The 25289-nt window shown below is 39.9% G+C and overlaps 1 protein-coding gene and 1 pseudogene across 1 annotated transcript; both read left to right on the plus strand.

Moving 5' to 3' along the window:
- The first annotated feature begins 5798 nt into the window (after positions 1 to 5798).
- Positions 5799 to 8463, plus strand: LOC148098140 (uncharacterized). Its single transcript, XM_087829725.1, has one exon. The coding sequence runs from the start codon at positions 5933 to 5935 to the stop codon at positions 7727 to 7729; it is 1797 nt and encodes a 598-aa protein (XP_087685851.1). The 5' UTR covers positions 5799 to 5932; the 3' UTR covers positions 7730 to 8463.
- A 5947-nt stretch (positions 8464 to 14410) lies between these two features.
- On the plus strand, positions 14411 to 20970 carry LOC148098141 (uncharacterized; annotated as a pseudogene).
- Positions 20971 to 25289: the final 4319 nt, after the last annotated feature.

Genomic DNA, 25289 nt, shown 5'->3' on the forward strand with positions numbered 1-25289 from the left:
TGTGTGCAATATGATCCAGAAACGTAAAGTTGCCTCTACAAATGTGTACAATGAGTGTTACATTTGAAGATTTCACCGCACCTGCTTCCATTTATAAACACGTGAAAGAGTCGCCTGAGACCGAATGATCACGAGACATGCCCACCTGACTTGGTCTTAAATAATCAGGCCCCATCTTATCTTAATGACCTTGTAGTACCATATCACCCTATTAGAGCACTTCGCTCTCGCACTGCAGGCCTACTTGTTGTTCCTAGAGTATTTAAAAGTAGAATGGGAGGGAGAGCCTTCAATTTTCAGGCTCCTCTTCTGTGGAACCAGCTTCCAGTTTGGATTCGGGAGACAGACACTATCTCTACTTTTAAGATTAGGCTTAAAACTTTCCCTTTTGCTAAAGCATATAGTTAGGGCTGGACCAGGTGACCCTGAATCCTCCCTTAGTTATGCTGCAATAGACGTAGGCTGCCGGGGGATTCCCATGATGCATTGAGTTTTTCCTTTCCAGTCACCTTTCTCACTCACTATGTATTAATAGACTTCTCTGCATTGAATCATATCTGTTATTAACCTCTGCCTCTCTTCCACAGCATGTCTTTATCCTGTCTTCCTTCTCTCACCCCAACCGGTCGCAGCAGAGCCTGGTTCTGCCGGAGGTTTCTTCCTGTTAAAAGGGAGTTTTTCCTTCCCACTGTTGCCAAAGTGCTTGCTCATAGGGGGTCATATGATTGTTGGGTTTTTCTCTGTATCTATGAAGCGCCTTGAGGCGACTTTTGTTGTGATTTGGCGCAATATAAATAAAATAAAATTGAATTGAATTGAATTGAATTGACTTTCCGTTTCCGTGACTTTAATAATGAATGTTCCCTGGAACTTATCTTGAATATCATGTTTTTCCTGTTTTTAATGATGTTGGGTTTTTTCAAACATCACAATGCTTATCCAGTTTCTCACAAGCCAGTATTCTTTGTGTTGTTATTTTTTTCAACAGATGCAGCCTTCCAAAAATGTATAATCATGACAACAGAGCTGATCAGAGTAGTCGGGACCTTCCGTGAGGAGTTCAGAGCTTTCCGTTAATCCTGCAGCACTGAACCTGTTGATGCTGGGGTATTGCCTCTGGATTTTCCATTTAACAACTAGAGATGGCACGATACCACTTTTTTATGTCCGATACCGATATCAGAAATTTGGATATCTGCCGATACCGATATGAATCCGATATAGTGTGTTTTTTAATCAATAAAACTGTTTTTTTTTTAATATCTTGCTGCATTTTGTATAAGTTAATACTCACGTTTAAATAAACAACAGCACTAAAGCTATTCTGTTATACCTGTATGTAAAAAAACACATTGCACCCAAAATATTTCATAGTTCAGCAACACTGATCAATCTAATAAACTTAAACCTGCACCATCCTCCCTATCCTGGTATTTTAAAGAGTACTTAGCGGAAATATTAAGCAACCTAACTATTAGGGTTGCAAACTCCCAGCAAAAGAAAATAGGGAACCACCCCCCACCCTCTTCCTCATGATGCTTAATCGATGTAATCAACTTTAATTTGATGCAGGTGTTGCCCCCCTGGTGTGACAGGTGCCTGGGAGGGGTGCGATCCTAGATCCCGCAGCTGTGTATTAAAATAAAGAGGCACAGATCATGAACTTGTTTACGATTCAACTGCAGGATTTATTCTGCTCATCAACAGGGGAACAAGTCATTAATCGCCTCTCATAAGAAGCAGCAATTCTTTGTAACGTGTGGCATAACAGCTGTCAGCGCATTGTCAAAAGTACAGGAATAACCTTGGCGAGTATACATTACCCATCATAAATATAGATAACATTAGCTCGCAGTGACCAGGTTGCCTCAGCCTTTGTTATGGTTACACATACATATCACTGCATCAAGAAATACAATGTACTGTAACTCACAGCCCGTGAATAGCAAATAACCATTCATATACAGCACATGAGCAGCTATGCAAGCATTAATTACAGCCTTTGCATCCTGTCTTACTTCAACAAGACATATAGAGAACACACAACTGAGAACCTGCCTTAGCATCGCTACGGTACTTGAAGCTCACTTCCCCCGCTAGCCAGTCCATTAGCCTAGCACGATCGCGTTCACATCACAATCTCATTCAAAACACAATACTTCAACAGTACTTAACTTATAACGGGATACTTTGATTCACGAGTTCACAACAGTCGTATTGCTTCTACTGTGTTACCTATTAGTCATTTTGAGGACTAGTAACCCACCTGTGTATTGAAATAAAGAGGCACAGATCATGAACTTGTTTACGATTCAACTGCAGGAATTATTCTGCAGATTTGCCTCCCAGGGGGGTTTACGCTCCTCCTGGCCGCTATGCCCCACCTAGTGGTATTTTTTAAGTAATGCCATGGAAGACGTAAAGTGTAATTAGAAAATACTGAATCAACACTGAACGATATAAGAAAGACCAAAATATAACTGGGGTGTTCCCTTTTTTCCTTTCCCAAAGGAAAAAGTGCTATAGCTTACTAGAGTATATTAGACTTAACAGTAACTATACACAGTAATGGACTTATATATATTTTACATCAGATTAAAACTTTGGGTGTAAGATTCAGATAATTATTTATTAAAAGCTCGACATTTTAAATGAGAATAAGAAAGAAAAGTATGTCTTTGTGCCCCCTTTTCCCTGTTCATGCCTATCGGCCCCCCTGGCTAAACTTTGCTAGATCCGCCCCTGCACAGTTACCAGCCGTCAGCTGCGTAGAAAAGGATCCTGGTGTAGAAAGTAATATTAAATAAATTCTAACAACAGCTTATTAAGCTTAAACGTGCTGCTGTTGTTCAGCCGCTGGTTTCTTCTTTCTGGTGCAAAATGGACCAAAAACAAGAAGAGAGACAGACTCAGAAAAGCCGATCAGCTGATCATTAAGCAGTTTCACGATTGAAGTAGCAGCAGTAGAGAGAGAAGAGGCAGTCGCTCCATATATTGGTTGTTAAGCTTAACGTGGGAATGCTTTACAAACATTCAGAGATGAACTTACACACTTGCTTTACTTCTCTCTGGGATAACTTCCTCGGAGATGAAATACTGGTTTGGCAGCGAGGCTCCAAATACACACAGCTGCTCTATCACGTGACGCATACTGCTACAACGTGCTACGGTTATGAGCCGAGTTACTTTTGTGAGGTGCTTTTTTGATATTTAATGGATCGGAATACATTTTTTATTTCTCGCCGATATCCGATCCAGTAATTTAGGTCAGTATCGGACCGATACCGATACGTAACATCGGATCGGTCCATCTCTATTAACAACATAGATGAGATGAACTGCAATGACCGGAGGCAAATGAAGCAATGGTAAGTTCTTAAAGGTTATGGGACTTATGTAGCCCTGAACTTTATATAAATATATAAATAAAGCCACGTTTTTTTTACATTAGTAATTCCTTTTGTGCAAAATTTTATATTGTTGTTAATAATAAATTATTTCAAGCAGCCTGAAGAGCCGGTTGGGAGCCAAAAGAGCCGGCTCTTTTTAGTGAGCCGAGCCGAAAGAGCCAGTTCTCTAAAAAGAGGAATTCCCATCACTAGTACACTGGCTGGGAAAATGATATTTGCGAATTTATTTTGCAGATAACTTATTAATTACTGGTCAGAAAAACAAAATCTGAAAACATTAACATTTGGTGCCTCTAAAGCAAAGAAATCATGAAAAACTTTTAACAATTTTAATTCTTACAAAGCATTGTTTATCAAGAACAGCTCCGGATGAAACATTACTCCAGATGTTCTATCAACTCCAGTTGTTCTATTTATTCCATTTATAGAACATATACATATATATATATACATATATATACATATACATATATACATATATATATATATATACATATTTATATATATATATATATATATGTATATAGGGCAGCATGGTGGTTAGCACTGTTGCCGCACAGCAAGAAGGTCCTGAGTTCAATTCCAACATCAGGCCAGGTCTTTCTGTGTGGAGTTTGCATGTTCTCCCCGTGTTTGCGTGGGTTCCCTCCGGGTACTCCGGCTTCCTCCCACCGTCCAAAGACATGCAGCTTGTGGGGATAGGTTAATTGGATAATCCAAATTGTCACTATGTGCGAATGAATGTGAGTGCGAATGGTTGTCTGTCCCTGTGACAGACTGGCGACCTGTCCAGGGTGTACCCTGCCTCTCGCCCTATGACAGCTGGGATAGGCTCCAGCGCCCCCCGCGACCCTGAAAAGGATAAGCGGAAGCGAATGGATGGATGGATATATATATATATATATCACTGCTGTGAATGTTTTCATGCACTACAGTTGTTCTTATTATCACTTATCACATCCTGTTTGTGACAGTTAAAATAAATAACATTCATATAAGAAATAAAATTGTCTCGTGTAAACTCTATATGGTGTAAAAAGGCCTATACTGTACTTTAATGCGGGTAATAATGGCGGTACATTGAGAGCCATATATTTTATTAAGTGGTACTCGTTGTGAAAAGTTTGAGAACCACTGTGCTAGCATAAACTAATGTAAACAAACAAACCAACCCTGTGACGTCACATTCGTCACATTGCTCTGATCCAGGGGTCAGCAACCTTTAACACCCAAAGAGCCATTTGGACCCAGTTTCCATGGAAAAGAAAATACTGGGAGCCGCAAATACTTTTTGACATCTAAAATGAAGATAACACTGGTGTTGTTTTTTACCTCTATGCTTTGTATAAACAACTAAATTGTGTTGCTTATGAAATCCATTAAGATTTAAGCTACAGAGAAAATTACATTTATGTAATGAACACATTTTGAACTCTTAAAAAAATAACAAAAAGGAAATAGGCCCTTTTAAATGAAGCTGAATCTGAACTTAAATTATTCATATAACAAAAACTGTAGTGAGACGTCATCCTTATATCGCCTTTGGAATTTCGCAGCCTGTAGGGGAGCCCTGACCTGAATTTAAAAAAATAATTGGAAAAAAGCACTATGCTGCTAGAAAATGAAAAATACATATTTGCAAAATATCTGGATAAATATTTATTTTACTGTCTGCCGTGGTATGTTTACAATGGGACTTCTGCTCCTGAACCTCTGCGCACAGCGTCTGCAAATGGGGGCTGTACAAAGTCACTTCATCTTTATGCAGGACTGTAAGCTGTCATCTGTGAGGCGTGGGCGGTGTTTGTTTTTACCATAGTTCATGGTGGAGAATAGCTGCTCACATAAGTATGTGGATCCGAAGATCCACACTTGGCATGCCTGGGGTTGAAAGTCTCGATAAATGCTCCCACGGCATTTCGGCGGGTATGGTTTACGTGAGTATGACACTTATTTTGAGCGATGAAAAATAATAACATAATTTTATTTTTAGATTTCAAGATCACAATAATCTTCCAATTTAATACTACAAGTTAAAAAGAACTAACACAAATAAAATACACTTCAGATAAATATAATTTTTTTCTCTGAACCACGTGGAGCCGCAGTATAAGGACTAAAGAGCCGCAGCTTGCCGACCCTGCTCTGACCTGTTATAGCGCGAGGCGATCCGCGAGCGTCCGTCACACGTGACTGGGATAAACACAGGGTTAAAATACGCCGTCCGCCGTGACGTGTTGTTTTTCAGCTGCTGTTTCAACGACAAAAAGAAATCAAAGGTTTCGTCATATAGCAACGGTTGCTATGGGCGGTAACGGCTTCCTTTGATCCTTTGTATTTGGCCCCGCCCCCTGCGTCTCAAAAGTTCTTAAATTGGACTAACATAGCTCCATTTCTGTAGCAAAAGCGCAACATAACTTAACTCACGTTTAGCGAGGGAGAAAAAAACGAAATACATTTCAGAAGGTTACTGATACGATAAGTCAAAATAACCCATAATAGTCCAAATAAAAATAGCCAGCATGCCTGAAAATACTAATAGTACGGAAATTAAGCAAGTGACAGTGGAAATCGTCCGCCCTGTTATCCAGTCATTTTTCGATCAGATAACATGTAAACAGTGGAATTCACTAAGATCAGGAAATCCTGATTTTGCCACAAAAATTCTCCTGGCCGAGTTTATTGTGGACTTAATAGAAATAGCACGTGATCAAATCGTACGTGCATGTAAAAAAGCAAACATTCCAGCGACAGAGGAGGGTCTGTCACCCGTATTTACTGACAGCTTTTCTCAGGCCTTTGCAGATGTTCTGCAAGTCAAGGACGGAGACCATACAAGCAGCTCTGTGGAACTAACTGATCTTATGGTAAAAGAGGTTGTACGGAGTGTTCAGTCTGCTGACAGCGAGTCAGCTGGGGAGGAAAGGATAAGGCAGCGCATTATTCCTCCAAGAAAACTGGAGAAAATGGTTAATTCTGCCGTCCAAATGATCAGAGGGTTTTGTTCTAAAGTAAACTGTATGCCCTCATTTAAAAGGCGGACAACAAGTCCAGACGAAGAACCACATAGTTCTACACAGGTAGAACGTCTGGACATTAAAGTAGACCTAGAGAATGTTCTAGAGAAAGTTGTAGGCAAAGAACAAGAAATGCATGTAACTGGCCACAAGGACAGCTTAAAGACTGAAACCTCTAAAATTGTGCATGCAACTATCCAGGAGGCTGTCAGTGAACTCAGTGAGATTATTGACGAGGAACTGATTAAACTTGCCAAATATAGAGCCCTTCTATCTGATATTGCTGAAGAGAATGAGAGTTTTATATCCAGTCTTGCTAATTCAGTGGTTGAAGATATTTCAGAAGGGCCCTGTGGTTCTTGGAGTCTTGCACAAATCAAAGAGAAGATTCTGCAGTCATTGAAAAAAGCTGCTGATAAGATTAAATCATTCTTTGCCAAACGTTTTGCAAAAGTAATGATTCTTCGCACTGCCATACAACTGTGGAGCAGATGCCACAGCACACCCGCTGCTAAAAGCAGTGAGTCAGTGCAGAAACTGGTTGAAGATGTCAACTCTGTAATTAAAAACAAGGAAATCCTTTCACAGGGTAAATTAGTGGTGTCTACAGAATTACTTACAGATATTCTGCACCAATATACCTCGGAAGGCATGGGACCTGAAATTGTCCCAGAGCAAGTCGTCACGGCAGAAAGACAGAATATTCTGCATAATGATCTGCAAGCTATAGCAAGGCGCTTCTTGGGACTATACAGATGGTGGTTAAATATCCAGGCAGAGAGCCATAGCCAAAGAGTCATACTGGCTCTATTAGATAAGCAGGAACGCATGTTATCACTGCCATCAGTTACCACAGAAAATATACAACCCAGCCCAGTGGCAGAGTTTTATTGCAAAGCCAGAAAAGCAGAAAAAAAAGCAAAGCTTAAGCTCATCCTGCACAAGCTCATCTCTACAACCTTTAAAGAGGCAAACGTGCCGTGCACATACCAAGACCCAAGTCACATCCTCACTTGGCTCTTGGACTATGTATGGGCAGAACTGGAGGATGAAGAGATTTTTATTACACCCAAAACCTTTAAAACTATTGACAAAAAACTTCTGAAAGACCTCTGCAACACCATGGGCTTTGTAGAACGTGTTATAGTTTCAATGGAATTAAAAGAAAGTGAAACTGCAAAATGCATTTTGGCTAGTTTAAAAGATCATCTGGGAAAACCAAAAGCGAAGCGTTCTGCCATTGTCAGGTTCTTTTGCGCACTGGGCAGAGCCATCGCCAAGCCATTCAGACCAAATACTTAGTCACCAACTTTTTTTAATCTTGAAAGGAAGAAACGATCCAGTCTTTCAAGATCGATACACAATTCACACAATTCCTGTATTCCATCTAAATTTTCAGCTCTCCTCTGCCCTCTGTCCCCTTCTCTACAAACACCTCTCCATCAATTACTTTCTCCCCTCCCTTCTTCATCCCTTTTCTTTTTTCACCTTCACCCCCCAACCAGTCCCGGCAGTTGACTGTCCCCTCCTGAGCCTGGTTCTGCTGGAGGTTTCTGCCTGTTTAAAGGCAGTTTTTCCTCCCCACTGTCGCCTAGTGCTTGCTCAGAGGGGATTGTTGGGGGTTTCTCTGGGGTGGCTGTAGCTCAGGTGGCAGCGCAGGTCAGCCACTAATCAGAAGGTCGGTGGTTCGATCCCAGGCTGCCTCCTGGCTGCATGCCAAATATCCTTGGGCAAGATACTAACCCCATGTTGGCCTACTGGTGGTGGTCAGAGGGCCCGGTGGTGCCAGTGTTTGGCAGCCTCGCCTCTGTCAGTGCGCCCCAGGGCAGCTGTGGCTACAATGTAGCTTACCATTGCCAGTGTGTGAATGTGTGTGTGAATGACTGAATGTAGTGTAAAGCGCTTTGGGGTCCTTGGTGACTGAGTAAAGCGCTATAAAATGCAGGCCATTTACCATTCTACCTTTCCTTTACCCCCCACCCCTTTTCATTTCCTCCATCATGGTAAATGGCCTGCATTTATATAGCACCTTACTAGTCCCTAAGGACCCCAAAGCGCTTTACACTACATTCAGTCATTCACCCATTCACACACACATTCACACACTGTCAATGGCAAGCTACATTGTAGCCACAGCTGCTCTGGGGCGCACTGACAGAGGCGAGGCTGCCGGACACTGGCGCCACCGGGCCCTCTGACCACCACCATCATCTCTCTACCCTGTGTTCACTTTTTAAAACACAGGGTAGAGAGATGGGGGGGGGGGGGGGGGAACGACACGACAATAAACATAATTCGTTAAATTTTACATGTGTCAGATCAGTGTCTTCATTCATAAATAATTCATCTTAATTTTATCACTTTAAGCATGTTTGCACTTCACAAGACATTTTGCACAACACTACAGCTGCTGTTATTGTGTGTATATATGTATTTATATTTCTTCATACATTCTTATATATTTCTATACTGTGTACTGTGTATTTTGTTGTACAGTTATTTTATTTTCAACTTTAATTTATATATTTTATCTTATTCTTTCCCAGTTAAATTTACCCTTCATTCTAATTTGTGTTGTACAGTTATTTCATTTTTAACTTAAATTTTTATATTTTATTTTATTTTATTCCTTCCTAGTTAAATTTACCCTTTTTCATTTTCATATTTATTTCCTATCTTATTCATAGCCTTTTCTTTTTTCTTTAGGTCACGAGCAGTTGTGTAAGCATTTCACTGCATATCGTACTGTGTATGACTGTGTATGTGACAAATAAAATTTGAATTTGATTTGAATTTGAATTTGATTTAAAAACAAGAAATGGGTAATAGTGTATTTTTGTGTATAATGTTCATACTTTACTCAGTGTATCCAAATCTCAGAAGGAAGAAGAAGACAAATTTAAAAAAAAAAAAAAAATAAAAAATAAAACAAAAATATATTTCTCTTTCTTCCCAGGTCAGTTTTGGTTTTAAATCCTGATTTGTATCAACTACCAGTTAACCCATATTAGTTCCTTTCATGTTAAGTTTCTTTTGGTTGTTCTAACTCTCTGATCAATATAAGTCCACTTAGTTCCAAAGCAATGGCACTTTTGCACAGCACTGCATGTATGGCATCAAGATATAATTGAAACCCACTGACCCTGGGAGTTGTCTGGCTTTTTAATGGATGGTTTTAACACCATTCAATACATCTGCAAGTTACATCGGGTGCAGACATTCATGTTCCCTCCATTATTCATCATCATCTTTGTCACTAGTTTGCTTGCAGTTATTTTTATTCATTAAATTAAGCAAAAAACTAGACGAACCAACTAATCTAAAACTAAGAAACACTAAAATATTACCTTTAATTTGAAAACCGGTTGAAAAAAATATCCCCATTCAAAAATGTCAGTTGACAATCCCATTGGCTTAGGGAGTGATGATGTCACAAAGACGCCTTTAAAATCTTAGATCATTTGAAAATTTTGCATAAACAGGAGTGAGAAGCAGCAATTTTTAGTCAGTTTGTTCGCAGCAGTTGTTTTCGCAGCCTTCAAATGTTCGACCAGAGAAACATTTGAAACATTTACAGAACAAAATTAAACAAACTGAAGAAGAGAAGCTTCAACTAGAGGAGAAGAGCAGACAATGGAATAGAAGCAGAAAATAAACACTTGGAAGAAAGACAAGACCAACAAACTAAGAATATGCAACACCAGCAGAGGCGTAATTTCCAGGTGGGTTAGGGGCGTTATGACCCCCCCAATAATCAGACCCAACCAATATAACCCCCCCCCTAATAAATTTTTTTATTATCTTGCATAAATAGGCGGTTTATTTTCTTTACTCACTTCAGGTATTACCAGCAAAATAGTTGCATGTTTAATCATCTGGGAATTCACCCAGATTTATTTATTTATTTAGACAGAGATCTTGACCCCCCGATGTTCAGCACAAAGTTACGCCGATGAACACCAGCCTGACATAAACATTATTAATTAAATTATATGTGGTTTTCAAAAAAGTTCACTAATATTAAACATTTAGCAGCAGCAACGTAGTCACAATGTGACTTACGTGACTTCTGTGGTTTGCATGCAGCAGTCACCTTTTATGATTCTATTGTCCCCTCCCCCCCATCTCTTTACCCTGTGTTCTTAAAAGTGAACACAGGGTAAAGAAACTTTTGACGAACACACAGTAACAGTGATATTTGTCTCCCTCTACTGGATAAACACTTTGTAACTTTAACATGTTAAGGACAGAGCGGAAACCATCCACCCCCTCTTTAATATTTGTGGAATTTATTTCACCCATAGGCAGTTTTTAACTTTGATGTTGTTGACATTAATTTCATGTTTTTATCGGCTTTTGAAATGGATAAAAATAAAAAACATTAGCTTTAAACAATAATTAAATCTTTTCGATGACAGACTTTAGCTTATCCAGGAATTGAAATGCCTTTTCTAAACTTCTCAACATGTCACCCACATTATGTTAATAAAAAGGTTCAAGCTAACAAATAAATTAGTAATTAAATATAATATACAAAGAGGACGTTATGTGCAAGTGGGTGAGTTATATACATTGTATAAATAAAGAAAAAGTAGAATACTCTGGAGATTTACAGCTAGTGTATATTGCGTGGAAAGGGTGTTAAAGTGTCTTGTGCCATAGTGAAGCCGGAAGGATCAGGATGATATGAGAATGTGGTAATGAGTCCTGTCTCACTCACTTATGGATGATTGGGATGGCCTCAGGATAAAAGCTTCTCTTGAGCCTCTGTGTTTTTGCTCGGATGTTGTGGAACCTTCTGCCTGATTGCAGAAGCTGGAACAGTTTATTGCTGGGATGTGACGGATCCTTCAGTATCTGAGCTGCTCTAGTCCAGCATCTCCTGGTGTAAATGTCCTGTAGGGAGGGGAGAGCAGCCCTGCAGCAGCGTTCTGCCGTATGGATCAGTCTCTGAAGAGCTTTTTTTTATCCTTGACACAGCTGTTCCCATACCAGGATGTGATGTTCTGTGTGAGGATGCTCTCCACAGCGCCTGAGGATAAGTCCTGAGGATCCTTGGAGAGACCCTGAACTTCCTCAGTTGTCGGAGATGATGCAGGCGGTTATTTTGTTTTGTATTTTCTTATTTAATGCAAATGCTAATATAATACAAATATTACAAAGATTGTAAATGATTTCTTCTGCTTTGTCCTTGTCCATGTTATTAACATGTAGAAAGTTATACATGATTTTGTCCTGTAGAGGGAGACAAATATTACTGTTACTGTGTGTCCATCTGCCTTCTTGACAGAATATTTGTCACAAAGTAAAGTTCCTTAAAAGGAAAGGGGAGACTGAAAACATCAGATTACTTGTTTTAAGTAATTAGCATATATATATATATATATATATATATATATATATATATATATATATATATACAGTGGGGCAAAAAAGTATTTAGTCAGCCACCGATTGTGCAAGTTCCCCCACTTAAAATCATGACAGAGGTCAGTAATTTGCACCAGAGGTACACTTCAACTGTGAGAGACAGAATGTGAAAAAAAAATCCATGAATTCACATGGTAGGATTTGTAAAGAATTTATTCGTAAATCAGGGTGGAAAATAAGTATTTGGTCACCTCAAACAAGGAAAATCCCTGGCTCTCACAGACCTGTAACGTCTTCTGTAAGAAGCTTTTCTGTCCCCCACTCGTTACCTGTATGAATGGCACCTGTTTGACCTCATCATTTGTATAAAAGACACCTGTCCACAGCCTCAACCAGTCAGACTCCAAACTCCGCCATGGCCAAGACCAAAGAGCTTTCGAAGGACACCAGGAAAAGAATTGTAGACCTGCACCAGACTGGGAAGAGTGAATCTACAATAGGCAAGCAGCTAGGTGTGAAAAAATCAACTGTGGGAGCAATCATCAGAAAATGGAAGACATACAAGACCACTGATAGTCTCCCTCGATCTGGGGCTCCACGCAAGATCTCATCCCGTGGGGTCAAAATGATCATGAGAACGGTGAGCAAAGATCCCAGAACCACACAGGGGGACCTAGTGAATGACCTGCAGAGAGCTGGGACCAAAGTAACAAAGGTCACCATCAGTAACACACTACAACGGCAGGGAATCAAATCCCGCAGTGCCAGACGTGTTCCGCTGCTGAAGCCAGTGCATGTCCAGGCCCGTCTGAAGTTTGCCAGAGAGCACATGGATGATACAGCAGAGGATTGGGAGAATGTCATGTGGTCAGATGAAACCAAAGTAGAACTTTTTGGTATAAACTCAACTCGTCGTGTTTGGAGGAAGAAGAATACTGAGTTGCATCCCAAGAACACCATACCTACTGTGAAGCATGGGGGTGGAAACATCATGCTATGGGGCTGTTTTTCTGCCAAGGGGACAGGATGACTGATCCGTGTTAAGGACAGAATGAATGGGGCCAAGTATCGTGAGATTTTGAGCCAAAACCTCCTTCCATCAGTGAGAACTTTGAAGATGAAACGAGGCTGGGTCTTCCAACATGACAATGATCCAAAACACACCGCCCGGGCAACAAAGGAGTGGCTCCGTAAGAAGCATTTGAAAGTCCTGGAGTGGCCTAGCCAGTCTCCAGACCTCAACCCCATAGAAAATCTGTGGCGGGAGTTGAAAGTCCGTGTTGCTCGGCGACAGCCCCAAAACATCACTGCTCTTGAGAAGATCTGCATGGAGGAATGGGCCAAAATACCAGCTACTGTGTGTGCAAACCTGGTAAAGACCTATAGTAAACGTTTGACCTCTGTTATTGCCAACAAAGGTTATGTTACAAAGTATTGAGTTGTATTTTTGTTATTGACCAAATACTTATTTTCCACCCTGATTTACGAATAAATTCTTTACAAATCCTACCATGTGAATTCATGGATTTTTTTTTCACATTCTGTCTCTCACAGTTGAAGTGTACCTCTGGTGCAAATTACTGACCTCTGTCATCATTTTAAGTGGGGGAACTTGCACAATCGGTGGCTGACTAAATACTTTTTTGCCCCACTGTATGTATGTATATATATATATATATAGATAGATAGATAGATATATCGTCTTATTTATAAATTCCCAAGGGAACTCACAAGTGCAGATTTGTATCAATGGTGTGGAAATTGAAAGAGTTCTTGAACACAAGTTTCTTGGTGTGACAATAGATGATAAAATAAGCTGAAAGTCTCATATAAGTCATACACATAACAAAGTTTCAAGTTATGTATATCTTTTGATGTGTTACTGAGGTTATAAAAAAAAAAAAAAATACATGTAACAAATTGCAATGAACAATTTATGATAAACAGCACATAAACAGGAAGAAAAAGTGTAGGCTGATAGTTGCTAAATAGTGGAAAGAGGGTGGGATTAAATAACCTTATGCTTCTTCTTACTCCTTTTTGAACATGTAAGAGATTTATTATTAATTATTATTGATTTGTTTTTCTTTTGTTTTGCTTTGTTTGTTTGTCTCTTTTTCTCAGTTTTTGTTGTTATACTATAACTTGTTCAAAATAAAGATTGTATTCACTTCAGTTATGTGGACTTGATTGTCTAAATGGTGGATTCCATAATGAAGTCTTCTGTTTTAAATGAAGAAATATCGGATTAAACTAACCTCAAACTTTAGATACCTTGTGTTTTATTCTTCTAAACACAGATACTCTGCATTAGGACACATCTCCTTACTTAGTACCAGTGACTGTTGTGGAATTCTTCATCTTATTGTTCCTGTATTTTGCTTTGAGCATTTAAACATCACAGAATCTGTTCAAAGGAATACATTTCCACTTCCTTTTGTCTCTGAGCCAGAGAGAGGAGGTTAATGGCGCCATGTAAAAATAATTTGAAATTCTAACAGTTTTGATAATACATTTTGAAAACCTATAATTGGCGCATATTTGTCTTCTCTTTCATAAAAAAAACCCCCTAAACATCGCAATTTTAACCTCTCAAAACAAGGCTTTCATAACATGTATGAGAAAACTGAAAACGGAAAATTGAAAGCTCAAATACGTGAGCGAAATAATCGTATAGAAATTAGAAAAGCTTTAAGAGCACTGGAAAATGAAGAAAAAGTCCTGCAGGCATGCAACAGAAGGCTTTATAAAAGGCATGCTGATGTATCCAAACAGGTTGTTCTTGATGAAGATTGGAGGCAAAACTATACCATAATAAACTGAAAGAAAGAAAGTAGAAGAAAATAATAATGTGTCTAAAGAAATTGATACTGTTCATGAAAATGGATGGATGGATGGATTATACGATCTAAAGGCTGTTTAGGCAACTTATAATACTCTGTATCGGTATCTTGGCTTGTAGGAGACTTTTCCTGTGCTTTCACAGCTTGAGGGGCTGCGGTCAAAGCTTGTTAAGGAACAGACTTTGCATCAGCAGAATAGTGAACTTAGAGCAGAGATCGACAGCCTCAGGATTTTAACTTCTGCTCTCCAAGCTGAAAATTGGAAAAAAAAAAAAAAGAACATTACACAGCACGACAACATCCTGCAAAAAGAAGTGAATAAACCAAAAAAGAAAATGAGAGGCTCTGCAAGAGCAATGCGAGAATGTATGCAGACAATGAGATGCTCTAAAAACAGAACTCAGCAATTTTGCAGACTCAGTAAGCACCGGGTAGGTAAGCTCAGACTCAGAAAGCACCTTTTATGAGCAACTACTCAAAGAAATCACGTAGATCTCTGATTTTGAATCTGGGCAACATGGTGACAAACCTTAACTTCGTGAAAGAAGGTTAGCACGTCAGTGTACTGTGTGAAGTCTGGCTTTATTATGTTGCATTTGCTTTACACCAGGTGCTCTATTTTACCCCTAATCTCAAAATTTAGCTTAAATTGGCATTTAGTTCAAATTACAGTTACGCAAAACCTCAACCAGTCCTGGCAGATGGCTGCCCCAACCTGAGCATGGTTCTGCTGGACGTTTCCTTTTAAACCAGTTTTTTCTTCCCACTGTTGCCAAGTGCTTCGTCACATTCGATCGTTGGGTTTTGCTTTTTTTTTTTCCTTTTTTTTTTCTTTTTCAGTTTTGTATTTTCGGGGATTGTGTTTTTTTGTTTTGTTTTTGTGCTTTGTTTAATATTGTCGTGGTTTATCTTACAATATTAGACAGTTCAATTAAATTTTTTTAGTTTTCCATTTCAAAAATTGCTTGTATGCAATATATGTGCTGCCTTTAGTACCTATAGTATTAGGGGGGAACGTAGTCATGTTTCCAGAATTTAGGTATTGAAAGGTTTTCCAAATAATGGTTGACGTGACCTCCCTCGTAGTAGGTCAAGTCTGTCTGAAACTCCTTCATAGACTATCCCTGTAAGGAGTGTTGTTTTTCTTTTTGTCTGTGGTAAATTAAAGAAGAAATTCAAACATTTTGCCCATTATTTTTCAAGAACACACTTTACATGTAATAACAAAGCAGTTCAAATTTTTAAGCACTTATATTGAGATCATCACTGAAAAGTACAACACATCGTCACTAAGAATAGACTTCAAATTCAAATTCAAATTCAAATTTTATTTGTCTCACACACACAACCATACACAGTATGACATGGGGGTGAAATGCTTGTAGCTGTACAATGCCCGACCATTAAATGACAGAAAAAAGTTTTACAGTATTTACAATTTACAGGTTACTACAAAATTTACAAATTAACTTAGAAATTTACAGTAAAAAATGTCCAAATAGCAGAAAGAGATTATAAAGATTATAAATTATAGGAATTATAGGATTATAAGAAGTGTGTGGTGGTGCGTGTGGTGATGTGATGTGCGGGAGAGTCCAGTCTTACACCTGGTTCAGGGCCCGAATAGCCTGGGGGAAGAAGCTCCTCCTCATTCTCTCTGTTTTGGCCTTAAGGGAGCGGAAGCGCTTCCCAGACCTCAACAGTGAGAAGAGTCCATTGTTGGGATGGGAGAGGTCCATCATAATCTTCCTAGCTTTGGACTTGCACCGCTTGGTGTAGATGGACAGCAGCTAGGAAGATTATGATGGACCTCTCCCGTGTAGTCCCATGACTTATGTAGGCTTTGATGTGCAAATAGTGTGAAATCATTCAATGCACAAACTGGAGCATAAAGTGACATATTTTGTGAATATGCTTTCACAATAGACTGTGAGGCGTAGCAATATCATCTCTGGAGCAAAGTGCAAGAAACAGATTTCATGCAGATGCAGATCATGACCGCTAGGTGGAGACTCTCAGGCAGTCACAAGGAAACGCTCACTGCTCGGCTGTTCTGTAGATTTCCTCTCTGACAACCACGAGATCCCGAGAGCAGCAGCGTCAGCATGCAAACTTTGCACTACCATGAGAGTTTTTACAAGGACACTTGTCGTGACATGTGATGGAGAATGAATTCAACACGGGAGGATGCTACGATAAAGTAAGTGGACATTATTTTGTTTTCAACAAGATATACAGTAATGAATAGTCATCGTTAACGACATGCATAAGAAATGAAATACTATATCATGAAATACTACATATAATAAGGATCATATATGAATCTTTTCACACTGCCTGAACAAAAATGCACCAAAAGATTCCTTACTGATTCTCGGCACAGTTTACATTTAGGGAAAACAGAAGATATCAGTAAACTAAATCATTATAAAAACTGCGACCAAGAATACAGTAGACACAGGACATATTTTAACTTCAGTAAAATCAATATGAAGTCGGTGTAGCATCACAGACATGTCCAAAGATCGTTAATAGATATATGGGACAGGTGTGTAGTTATTCTATGTTGGGTTTTAAAAAAACAAAACAAATATTTCTTTAAAGTGATAGTGCTGAATGAACTCGTGCTCAGTGCAGCTTATAGTCTGCAGACACAAGTGCAGCATACAATATAATTAGCTAATGTTGGGATAAAATTGACTTACTAAAATAATTCCTCATTAAGTATATTCAGTTTCCTTGTTCGTGAACACATACAAACACACTGCCACTCACTTTCTCACTAAGCCCTTTGTGCTCAAACATGTCATCTAAGCTGGGAGCTTGATGAATTGAGCAGGAACAGGAAAACCTGATCTGTGGCACAAAGGCAAACGGTTGAGAAGAGGTCACGGATTTTCTACACAATTTGTGGCATAATTTTAAGATTCTTGTAGTTGTTGATTTGAGGTATAATCATGTTGGGCATTTGCACCATACACTGCAGATGGGCACAGCAAACGTTAATAAAGGAAGGAAGCCTGAATTATTAGGTTCTGGTGAGTGCTGTGTTTTGCGACAAATGGCCATCTTTAGACATTATCAGCTAATAATGTCATGTCAGCCATAAACTGCATGAGTGCAACATATGTGTAAAATATTATAATTTAAAAAGCAACTGAAGCACAAACTTCATGAGTGGGATGTAGCGCACAGCAGACCATAACTTTTTTCAGGTATTGCAGTTAAAAATGCTCCAGAAGGCACCAACACCACAAGTAAAGAGATGTAGCTGAGTGATTTGAATTAGCTGCTTGTGTTGTAGTTTAAAAAAAATATAATAACTGTGCATGAGATGATTTTATGAACGGGGGAATAGACTATAGAGAGTTTTACATCAAACCGTTAAGCATAGCTGATGCTGAATTATGAAGACTGGCTCATTTTTGGAGGCGGACTCGTGTGACTTTTAGAGAAACTTCATTTTTTTTGCACTTCAGTGATGTCTTCACTTTTTCAGCCACAGAGGTTTACACTTGATTTGCACTCATACATCCTCTGCATATGTCCCCAAATGACCTTTTACCTCCTTTGCCTGCTGCACTGAGCTCCAGACATGACTGTGGCCCGCCAGGCAGAGCATGTGTGTGTCTGTGTGTGTGTAAATATGCATGTGTTAGCAGAAGTAGTACCACGGCACGCTCCCATTGAAAAGAAAGGGTGATGGTAAGGCCAGAGGTCTCTGTGGATGACGTTTGGCCCGGCAGCTGCTGGAGCTGCTCCATGCTTTTGTTTCTCTGTGACCCTTCTGACCTGGCACTCGCCCTGATGTCAAACACACACACACACACTTTCGCACACCTGCACATAGTCAGACACATGACCCTGCATACACACACACACACACACACATGCAAGGATGTGCAGGCATATATGTAAATTTGATTATTTGCTAAAGCGCCCTGTAGACACATACACACACAACGGTGCTCAATAGGCCAGGCCCTGTGGGGACGATCCATCATGACTTAATCACAGAGCTGTGAATTTATGTGTGAAACACAGTGTACATGTGTCTGATTCACTTTATGTAGCATTAAGAAATTCGTTTTGCTTCAGATCATTCCCATATTTTTTCTTCTAATTCTCACAGAGTGCTCGAAAAAAGTGAACAAGAACTCCTCAAAATAGCATGACCATAAACATCAAAAGACTTGGAACATTGAAGTAGTTCTGCAGGTAGCAGCTTGAAAATTGCCACAGGTAATTGGCAATACAGAAATATGGATGTTGTAGCACTCTTATCGTTTTTCAGTTCTTTAGAAACAGGGGTGCACTGACAGGTCACCGCTGTCGACTGTTTGACTGATATTAGCCTGCAGGTAAAAAGGACCTGTATCAGTGTCAGTTGCTGATATTTCTCCGTCGAGTCGTGGCGACAGAGACTTGCTGGTAGCCAAGTCGTGTGTTGTGTGCCATTATAATTTGGTTTGTAATTTCCCAGCAAACAGTTCAATCTGATGCCGTAATATATTGCCAGTGTATGTTTCAGTCTTTAACCGCTTTCTGACAAACCAACAGCGAAAATTATCCTCAGTTACGGCCCTAATGTGCTTTTTAAAACTACAATTCCAAAGATGCTAGCCATGTTGCCACGGAGGTTTTATTGGCCTCAGTTATGTGGTAAATCTCAGTAATGTGTGGCTGCAGAATCACTCCATCTCCATTACACCAAATACAAGCCTGCAGGAAACAGCAGGTGGTGTGTGTGCGCACTAACATGTTTTCATGCTGCCTCCTTAAGTGACCCAGAGGGCACTGGCCTGAAGGCCAACCTATTGTTCTTTCAAAGTCCTGAGTGACCCCACCCCCCCCCCCCCCCCCCCCCCCCCCACACACACACACACACACACTGGTTTGTTTGACTTCCCTCTTCATAGGTAGCAGCATGTATAGAGCCTGTTAGCATAGTATTGTATGTGTGTGCGCGTGTGTGTCATCGATACCAGCTGGACTACCTCTTCCCCTGCCTGTTTCCACCCCTCAGGCCTTGTTAAAGGGCTGGAGTAATCCTTGCAGCCTGGATCAGTGTTTATCCAGTGTACTGTTTGAAGATCTGCTGCAGACCCTGCTCCTGGCACTTACTCAGCCCTCAGCGTGGATTACCTTTACACCCACACTTATTTCTATCCTTTTTGCTCTGTCCTTATTTGTTTTGATTACTTAGATCATTGATTTTAGATTAAAAAGGACTCAACTGGATATTCACTGTTCAAGGACATTAAAATAATCTTTTAATGGAGGTACTCAGGGTGGTGTAGACAGGTTAAAGGCTATTTAAAGTAATCTGCAATCAGAGCTCCAGAACTCTGAAGTGAAAACGCACACAACACAGACCAGCATGTTTGGCGCAGCATCAAAGATTATAACAGACATCTCTAAAAGTTTCAAGTTTAAATTTACCCAGGTTGAAGGTTTAATTTTCCTGTTGGAACTCATTCGATACTGCAGAATGCTGAAAAGGAGTAAAATGTGTTTTAATACAATCCTAGTCTTACAAAAAAGTAGTTTTAAATAGTAAAGGTGTGGGATATGATGGTGCAGAATTAGGTGAATTAGATCGGAAATGTGTACCTGTGAAATGCAGGCCACTTTTGATATTGATTCAATCACCAGTTATTATTATTCATCCAGATATAGGTTGGGACATGTATTAACCCATAGGTATATCATCCAGTTGTGCTGTTTTACATGGTGGTTTTCAGTATAGAGTTGATATGTTCTCTTCTTGTCTGTATTTCCTTATCTGAATTTTAAACTCAACAAGACTCAGTGCAAACTAACCATAGAAATCCTTTGTAGAGGAACCACTTTGTAGTGACATGAGTGAGATCCTGTTCCAAAGCTGGGTAGAATATAGACGAACAACATAAATATGGATTTTCTGGATTATGGACACAATATAGAAATCGCTTATTAAAACACAAAACCCCAATTTTCAAAATGCTTTTAAGAACAGATGCATCAACCAAACAACTCTGACTCAGACGTGCAGTAACAGGCTTTACTGTCATGGCTGTGATCTTTATGTCAGATTAGGTAGCGCTTCCATATGCTTCCTCCTTTGTCTGAGGCAGAAATGCTGCTCAGGTCAAACAAAACTACTCGGAATTATCTTGTGTACACAGCGGCGGCGGCTACTACACCGCGCAACACTGTGCCGTGCTACACTTCGACAGGGTTGGTAAGGTGCGGGCAGGCGGCCGGGAGCAGGACACCTGTTCATCCTGCGACTTGAAGCAGATGGTCCACATGGCGCCTGCTCCCCCGAGGGGAAAAACTGTCAGCTGAGCCCCAATTAAGGAGTCACTGCAAGTCATAGGGGAGGGGGGAGTGGGGGTGGATGATAGAGACTAGAGAGGAAAATCAGTCTGATAATCAAATAACTGTGACGTGATAATTGAACAAATCAGACTGTGGAATTAAAAGACATGATACTGCTGGTTAAGTTAGGAGCCCTTCTTTACTTTACTAATTACTAACCCCCTGACATGTGAGTCATCCAATCAGCATACACAGATATATGATATACTTAGCTATGCTTTTGCTATAAAGCACTCTGTTACTTGAAACTAAGCAGATAATTTAATCGGACGTTTTTCTTTATGGTGAATTGGAAAGACTTATGTGAGAAAAGTGTGCCATATTGAAAAGATGCATCCTTTTAAGTAAATCTGTGCAGTCACTTTCAAACATTTTGTGTGCAAAGGTTTAAAAGGGAAAAACCAAAATGTGTAGTCACAGTGTATTCATATCTGCAGTAAATAGTCACACAAAGTTCTGCTTTTGATTGCTTTTCTCTTAGCCCGTTTGAGTCGGTTGTTTTTGCTGGCGCATATCAGGCTTAAATTCCCTTCTCAAACAGTTTCACATAATCCAGGTCAAAGTTGTGTTGCCTTTTGTTCAGATGCAGCATCTTTTTATCTGAAGGGATGTTTGTTGTGTTTTTTAAAAATGCTTCTTTAGTTTGTTGTGAAGGTTAGAGTTCGCCAACTGTCCCCAAGTGTCTAAACAGAGCTTTGCAGAGCCACACCTACATGCTGTAGCTGTGTGAACTGTCACTTGTTTCAGAAATGGGTGGAACAGCCGGTCTCCTCTGCTCTTGGTTTTTAAGCTTGGCACTTGTTGCAGGGAACACAGAAGCAATAACAGACAAAAAACTTTGCTGAAGCGAAACCTTGTTTAAAACAATTAAACCATTGTCATCCATGGAGGTTTCTTTCTTTACGTATGCTTGGCCTCTTTTCCCCCTTGCAAACATCCTAGATGTTTGCAAGGGCCTAAGCTAGGATCCAGCTTAGGCATAAAGTTAATTCTGTCAGGGAATGTTTTTTTTGGAGGCTTTTTGGAGGGCGGCACATATCAGTAGCCTCTGGATTGGTTGAATTATAATTTTCCCTTAAAGATGTGGGAGGATAAATCTCAGATTTTAATTTAGTTTTATTTTATAGCTCCAAATCACAACAACAGTCGACTCCAAGGCGCTTAAAGTTACAATAACACAGAGATTTTTCGGCGTAGGGGCTGTTGACATCCCCAGACTAGCTGTACTTTGAGACAAGTTGCCTTTGTGATACTTTTTCTCTTTTCTAAAGGTCATCGCTAATCATCTGTGCTGGTGAATCATGATGGCTAACGCCGCATACGATCCTTGCTGTCATTCAGGGCCTTTGAATTTCCCATCATCCAGGAACCATGCAAAGGGACTGGGGCTCTCTTTGACAGAGTTTTTTTTGTTTTTTGAGGAAATGAGTGTGTTCAAAGCATGTACACAGTAGACAGTACAGTAACAATTCACACCATAAGGGAACCAACGGCTTAGACAATGGATAATACAATGAAGCATTTCTTTAGCAGAAGAAGTCCACATTTCACACTATAACTACCAGATATGTAGATGCCAGCACATAACACACCTTTATCCATCTGAGGTTTCAGTCATCTGAGGTTTCAGTCATCATCGGCGATGACTCCAACTCAAATCAGTCAAAGAAAAAAAATCAGTCTAACTGACACACATTTAAAAAATAAAATAAAATCAAAATGGTTCCCAGAAAAGAATTTTTTTTCAACTTTGTCCAAAATATGGATTTATTTAAGGGACAGGTTCAGAGTTAACGCCTGTGATGACTCAGAGGGTTCTTTGTTTGAAACTTGAACAAACTCTGCACCTACATCTTTTTAAAGTCTTCCCTGTAGAGGGAGTGACACCATTATGCTGCCTGTGTTTATCATGGGCGTACACAGAACAGGTATTACTGCTTGATGTGGTCAGATTTGCATTTTAAGAACCAGTGATGCCTACTGTAAAAACATAGTGAGTGCTCAACCCTGAGGGATAAATTCTGAGGCTTTAGACAACAATGGGAGCAGGCCAACAGTTTTGCATGGCCTGGACTTTCCAGGTGAGCCAGGTTTGGCCGCTTTTCATGTTAAGTAATTTAAAGTTATTTTCCTGGATTAAGAACCATGTTTACCACATGTTAAGTTGTTTACCATGGGTTTTTCCTAAGCAAGCAAAGGGGGGCCTTATATATTTTTTCTCTTTTTGTTTTTGGAAGACAAAAGACAGAAGATTAACTGGCCAACCGAAAAGTAAAACAAAAAATAAGGGTCACTTAGAAAAGTTGAGACAAAGAGTGAGGGGGATGCACGTTGTGGATGGTGTTGGGAAGAAAGTATGTGAGATGGGGGAAGACAGACGAACTAGAAACAGCTACGGGAAAGCATTGTCTTTGTAATAATTGTCGTTATTTTATTTATTAAGAGAATTAAGAAAATGAAAGGAGACCTATTCATTTTTACTTTTGGGCTCTGATAAAGTAAAGTTCAATGTAATCTTTATTTACATAACATGGTATTGGTGGAGCGTGGGTGTCGAACATAAGGTCCGGGGTCCAGAGTTGGTGTGGGGTTAGAATTGGCCAGGCAAAGACTTGAATCTGGTGCATTGGACACTTTGGAAAATGTGAAGGAGGGCATAAAGTTTTGGACTTTTTAACATATTTTAGTTACATTTTTCAGCATTTTCTCCTTACAGAGACATGATCATTCATATTGCACCACAGTAATTAAGCAAGATAAACAATCAAATAACAGAAAAGTTCCCGTTTTTTCACTGTTGACTATAGACAATTTTTTCACAATGGGTCTCCAACTAACAACATTTTCTGTGAATTAATGGAAACTTTCTGTTTTATAGTTACGGGACAATCTGCGCAATGAGCTACTGTAATTTTTTCTGTAATTTTTCACATCTCTTAAAAACGTCATATTGAAAATTTCTTATATTATGTGGAAAATCTAGGACATGCTGTTGGAGTTGCACTTCCTTTTCTTATATTAAGCTGTCTCAAAGTACAGTGGGGCAAAAAAGTATTTAGTCAGCCACCGATTGTGCAAGTTCCCCCACTTAAAATGATGACAGAGGTCAGTAATTTGCACCAGAGGTACACTTCAACTGTGAGAGACAGAATGTGAAAAAAAAATCCATGAATTCACATGGTAGGATTTGTAAAGAATTTATTCGTAAATCAGGGTGGAAAATAAGTATTTGGTCAATAACAAAAATACAACTCAATACTTTGTAACATAACCTTTGTTGGCAATAACAGAGGTCAAACGTTTACTATAGGTCTTTACCAGGTTTGCACACACAGTAGCTGGTATTTTGGCCCATTCCTCCATGCAGATCTTCTCAAGAGCAGTGATGTTTTGGGGCTGTCGCCGAGCAACACGGACTTTCAACTCCCGCCACAGATTTTCTATGGGGTTGAGGTCTGGAGACTGGCTAGGCCACTCCAGGACTTTCAAATGCTTCTTACGGAGCCACTCCTTTGTTGCCCGGGCAGTGTGTTTTGGATCATTGTCATGTTGGAAGACCCAGCCTCGTTTCATCTTCAAAGTTCTCACTGATGGAAGGAGGTTTTGGCTCAAAATCTCACGATACTTGGCCCCATTCATTCTGTCCTTAACACGGATCAGTCGTCCTGTCCCCTTGGCAGAAAAACAGCCCCATAGCATGATGTTTCCACCCCCATGCTTCACAGTAGGTATGGTGTTCTTGGGATGCAACTCAGTATTCTTCTTCCTCCAAACACGACGAGTTGAGTTTATACCAAAAAGTTCTACTTTGGTTTCATCTGACCACATGACATTCTCCCAATCCTCTGCTGTATCATCCATGTGCTCTCTGGCAAACTTCAGACGGGCCTGGACATGCACTGGCTTCAGCAGCGGAACACGTCTGGCACTGCGGGATTTGATTCCCTGCCGTTGTAGTGTGTTACTGATGGTGACCTTTGTTACTTTGGTCCCAGCTCTCTGCAGGTCATTCACCAGGTCCCCCCGTGTGGTTCTGGGATCTTTGCTCACCGTTCTCATGATCATTTTGACCCCACGGGATGAGATCTTGCGTGGAGCCCCAGATCGAGGGAGATTATCAGTGGTCTTGTATGTCTTCCATTTTCTGATGATTGCTCCCACAGTTGATTTTTTCACACCAAGCTGCTTGCCTATTGTAGATTCACTCTTCCCAGTCTGGTGCAGGTCTACAATTCTTTTCCTGGTGTCCTTCGAAAGCTCTTTGGTCTTGGCCATGGCGGAGTTTG

This window comes from Neolamprologus brichardi, chromosome 16 (genome assembly GCF_056152115.1).
Source record: "Neolamprologus brichardi isolate AB-2024 chromosome 16, ASM5615211v1, whole genome shotgun sequence".
In the NCBI taxonomy this organism is placed as follows: domain Eukaryota; kingdom Metazoa; phylum Chordata; class Actinopteri; order Cichliformes; family Cichlidae; genus Neolamprologus; species Neolamprologus brichardi.

Bases quoted from the DNA above. Each gene is read 5' to 3' on its own strand.
- LOC148098140 (XM_087829725.1), top strand. From the start codon at position 5,933: ATGCCTGAAAATACTAATAGTACGGAAATTAAGCAAGTGACAGTGGAA.